The sequence below is a fragment of the Microtus ochrogaster genome, chromosome 2 (genome assembly GCF_000317375.1).
Source record: "Microtus ochrogaster isolate Prairie Vole_2 chromosome 2, MicOch1.0, whole genome shotgun sequence".
NCBI lineage: Eukaryota > Metazoa > Chordata > Mammalia > Rodentia > Cricetidae > Microtus > Microtus ochrogaster.
This window is the reverse complement of record NC_022010.1, coordinates 39,834,811-39,839,757: the sequence shown is the minus strand read 5'-3', so window position 1 is coordinate 39,839,757 and position 4,947 is coordinate 39,834,811. Positions and strand designations below refer to the sequence as shown.

General features: G+C 44.3%; 1 protein-coding gene across 1 annotated transcript in view; it reads left to right on the top strand.

Moving 5' to 3' along the window:
• Positions 1-4,947, top strand: part of Lsg1 (large 60S subunit nuclear export GTPase 1) — a 29,734-nt gene that overhangs the window by 21,694 nt on the left and 3,093 nt on the right. Inside the window, exons 9-13 of the mRNA XM_005344807.3 lie at positions 1,043-1,144; positions 1,227-1,370; positions 2,132-2,255; positions 4,123-4,202; positions 4,676-4,849. Of these exons, the coding sequence (XP_005344864.1) occupies positions 1,043-1,144; positions 1,227-1,370; positions 2,132-2,255; positions 4,123-4,202; positions 4,676-4,849 (624 nt within the window). The remainder of the gene's footprint in view (positions 1-1,042; positions 1,145-1,226; positions 1,371-2,131; positions 2,256-4,122; positions 4,203-4,675; positions 4,850-4,947) is intronic.

The following is a 4,947-nucleotide window of genomic DNA, read 5'->3' as shown; positions in this document are numbered from 1 at the left end:
GCTCTAGATGACCCATCCTTGGCTAAAGACACATAAGCTGTTAGAGAAGACATTTATACTAAAGATCTTTCCAGGGAAACAAAACCGTGGAAGGTTGCAGCAGGTATGTAGTCTCTCAGCTCTTCAGCTGAAATTAGGTGTAACTAATCCTCATTGTATGTAGACCCTTTCCTGAGTCCCATCACCTAAAATAAAACAGGAGGCCTGCTTACAATGTAGGGTCTACAGAGATGACTCAGCAACCGAGAGCACTGGCTCCTTTTACACATGACCTGGATTTGGTTCCCAGCACCCACATGACAGGTCACAGCTGTCTCTAATCCCAGTACCAAGGAATCTCAACCCACTTCTGGCCTCTGGGTATTGCCTGCATGTGGTACACACATATAAATGAAGGTAAAACACTCTTACACATAAATAAAAATAAAATCTTAATTAAAAAGAAAGATGAAGTAAATGGTGTTTTTGTGTATTGTTCTTGCTACAGACCTGCCTTTGGAGTTAGGCAGGCATGGTGTAATTCCCAATTTCACAGTAGAACTAACCTGAACACAGAAAATTTCTTAATTTCTCTGAGTTTTAAGGCTATATGCTCTGTGCCAAAAATTTGTTCCCATGTGTATCAGAAAACCGGGTTTCTCTACATGTGTCTTTGATTTCTAGCTTTCTGAATTCTTAATTCAGGGCATCATCATGACGAAGCTTAGCTCCCTAGTCTACATCAGCTCTGCATAGCCTGCCACCTTCTGTTGGCCCGGACTAAAAAGCCTGGGAGTTTTCAGATGTTCGCAGCTTGTAATTATTGTTTCCTGACGCTCAGCTCACCCCTTGTTAAAGATGCAATGGGAACAGTGAAGTTTGCCTACAAGTGGAACGTTAGGGGCAGGCAGAGGGCATGAGGATATTGTGGGCAACAGCAAAGTCTGTAGAAAAAAAATCCATACGGCTGTGCCATGTGTCAGAGCTGAGTCTGAGTTTGTAAAGCCAAGAGAATGAAAGGTGAATATTACTACCCCTCAGGTAACTTCTGGTTCTCTTCCAGGTGGGCTATCCTAATGTTGGGAAGAGCTCAACCATCAACACTATCATGGGCAACAAGAAAGTGTCTGTGTCTGCCACGCCTGGCCACACCAAGCATTTCCAGGTACAAGAAGTTCTTCGCCACAGTGTTGTTTCTCTTCCCTTCCACTCGCCATATGTCCATCATAGCTGTTTGTGTCTTTCAGACGCTGTATGTGGAGCCTGGCCTCTGCCTGTGTGACTGCCCGGGCCTGGTGATGCCGTCCTTTGTGTCTACCAAAGCAGAGATGATTTGCAATGGGATTCTCCCAATTGACCAGATGAGAGATCACGTTCCACCCGTATCACTAATATCCTTTCTGTTTCAGGACCACTCTGGTTTTTAATGTGTAAGGCTTTGAGAATTTTTAGGGCATTACCTTCTAACAGTATAGTTGTAGGCATTGGAAGCAAAGACATGGTCCTTTGTATCTCCATTAGGATAGTCTCTCAAAGTTAGGGTTTGTTTATAATATTGTTCCTTAAAGTAATATTGTTAAGGTCTGTTTCCTAGATAATTTTTTTAGATTTATTTATTTTTATGTGTGTGTTTGTGTGCCTATATGTCTGTGTACCTCTTGCATGCCTCGTACCCTTGAAAATCAGAAGAGAACATTGGATCCCCTGGAACTAAAGTTACAGACAATCGTGAGCTGCTTTGTAGGTGCCAAGAAACAAGCCCTGGTCCTCTGCAAAAGTAGCGAGTGTTTTTGACCACTTAACCATCTTTGTAGAGATGTTTTGTTTGTTTGTTTTTAATTGTTTTTACAGACAGGGTTTCTCTGTGTAGTCCTGACTGCTCTGGAACTCACTTTGTAGGCCAGAAATCTCACAGAAATCTGCCTGTCTCTGCCTCTCGAATGCTGGGATTAAAGGTGTGCCCCCCCCCACTATCCAGCCTTGTTATTTTAAAGAATGCATTTAAAGTGATCATTGGTGTGTAAAGCTGTTTAAATGAATAAATAACTATACTCTGCTTAGAAGGAGAACATGTGTCAGAAGCAGCAAAATAGTGTGTTTGGATGCTGTGGGAGCACAGTCAGTCCAAGAGTGGATTCCTTGACAAGTTTACGTTTGCCAGAATATCCCACGACGTGTTTTGGAAGCTACCTATGGTATTAACATTATAAAACCTAGAGAAGATGAAGATCCCTGCCGACCTCCAACCTCAGAAGAGCTGCTAACAGCTTATGGATGTGAGTTGTCTGTCATTTTAAATAATGGGCAAATGGTTCATAGAAGTCTGGAAAGGGTCACTAGGCATCAAACCCAGGGCTAGCGTGAACGACACCTCCACCACCACCCCCATTTCATTCTAATGACATAAGTACTGAATTTCATCTGATACTTACATATCGTCGGTATTTCCTGTTTGCAGGAACAAACGACCACACGTGTTCAGTTGCTCTACCACTGTCCAAAGCTCTGTAGACTAAAGCCTCTGGCCATGAATTTTAAAGGCACTTCCAAGGTCCTCCAATTTTGTGTTTCTTTTTAAGCTGTATTGTTTTAACTTATGTATATGCATGAGGTTATATGTACATGAGTGCTGGTGCCCCTGATAGTCAGAGGCATTGGCGCCTCCTTGGAGCTGAAGCTACTGTGATTGTGAACCTCTCAGAATGGGTGCTGGGAATTGAACTTGGATCCGTGAATCCTCTGTAGGAGCCGCACACGCTCTTTGCTACCCAACCCTTTCTCCAGTGCCTACTTTGTATTTCTTTGATTTTTGTCTTTGTCTGAGGCAGCCTCGCTGTAACCCTGGCCAGCCTAGAACTCACAGATCGCCTGCCTTTGCCCACTGAGTGCTGGAATTTTTGATGTGTGCCACAACACTCAGCTACTTTATCTCTCTTTCTTTCTTAAGATTTTTTTTTAAGATTTTATTTTCTGTTTTGCCTACATACATGTCTGTGAATCATGTGTGTGCCTGGTGCCTGAGGGGGCAGTGAGTGCCCTGGAACTAGAGTTACAGGCAGGTGTGAGGCACCGTGTGGGTGCTGGGAATGGGACCAGGTCCTCTGAAGAGTGGCTTGTGCTCTTAACTGCCAAGCCATCCCTCCAGCCCTACTTTGTATTTCTTTAAATGCTGGTGAAGTTGAAATATTTTCTCTTAACTTTTTATCGATTCTTTATAGATTTCACATCATGCATTCTGATTCTATCCAAAAAGCAAAAACTAAAGTCTTAGTGTAGAAGATACAGTGAGTCACACCCTATACCCGTATAGTCCACACATCTTCACTCACAAGTGTTCGTTGTAGTGAGTCATTGGTCTGGTTTGAGACCTGCTTCTGCTACACCCTCGATACTGGGCCCTCACTGGGACTCCTCTTAGATATCCTGTTGTAGCCTTGTGTTGTGGAGATCCTGCAGCTTTGGTCTGGAGGTCTGGCCCTTTACATGCTCCAGCAGTTCATAGATGGGGTGGATGTTGGGGTAAAATTTTTTTCCCCAAGTTTGTTGACCTTTTATATTGCTTCTAGAAATCATGGGGGTTTGGTTTGTTTGTTTCTATGCATTGTTTCTGTCTTAATTTATAAAGCTTTTTGTTGTTGTTCTGTATGTAACTAGATCTTTTTTTCTAAATTTAAAAGCTAGTTTGCACATGGGCTGAGTTTTGAACCTAGCCCTTTCTACAAAAACAGCTGTGCTCTCTCCTTGCTACTCACAGTGAGAGAGAGTAAGAGCGATCCTCTTGGTATGTTCTGGAAGCTGACAATCAGATGTAGCTATTAAATTAGGGAGTTTGCTATGTTGTCTTTTGTTCTGCAGATAATATTCTGCAGGTAGCCTCCATGAGTAAATGCCTGAAATCGGGGTTAGAAGGAATAACTAATGATGAGAAACCGAATGTGCCTGTCACAGTGCTAAGTGGTTAGATATTATAAGCTGCAGAGTCTGCTCTGCCTTAGCAAATGTTGATGATGATGATGAAGTGTGTTTTACGGTGAGAGGAAATTAGTTTCTCATAGGGCTGTGGGAAGAGACCCAGTGCACATCAGCGCAGTCACGCCTGTTGTATCAACTCCTGAGCTCTCACACAGTTGGTTTCTCTCACAGGCATGCGAGGATTCATGACAGCACATGGACAACCAGACCAGCCTCGATCTGCACGTTACATCCTAAAGGACTACGTCAGAGTAAGTGAACCTGTTCTATTGCCCTGAGTAAGCAAGCTTTCTTTTCCCTACACTGAGTTCTTAGCTCATGACAGCCTGGTAAGGAGATGGACTGATGTCCAGTGGGCTGTTTCTAGTGGTGCTGGGGCTTGACCTGTGGGCCTCACACATGCTGGACAGGTGCTCCAGCACTCAGCCCTAGCCCTCCAAAGTGACCTTGATTTCAGACTCTCACCTGATGTTCCCAGGACTAGTGTGTCCTCACATGGAAGAACATTGAAGACTACTTAGTAGAAATGACAGGCAGGTGAACAAGGTCACAGAGAAGGAAGAGTCGCTGTATGCTCCAGGGCCCTGGGAGGAGCTGGGTGTCAGAGTCAGGGCCCTGCAGTTACAGCAACAGAAAGCTGCTCCGCCCTCTGCCTGGTTGACACTTGCCATGAGGACCTAACCCTCTCGGGGTAAGGCGGTTACAGTATGCTGTTTCGCTGCAGGGGAAGCTGCTGTACTGCCACCCTCCTCCTGGGAGAGACCCTGTGACCTTTCAGCATCAGCACCAGCAGCTCCTGGAGAACAAAACAAAGGGTGAAGAAGTACGGCAGCAGCCGGGCAGAAACCAGAAAGCCAAACAGATTGAAAATGTAGTCGACAAAACCTTTTTCCATCAGGTAAAAAAAAGAGGCTGTATTTACCTCTTATCCAATGCATTTAAAAATTCAAAATATTAGCCAGGCGGTGGTGGCGCATGCCTTTAATCCCAGCACTC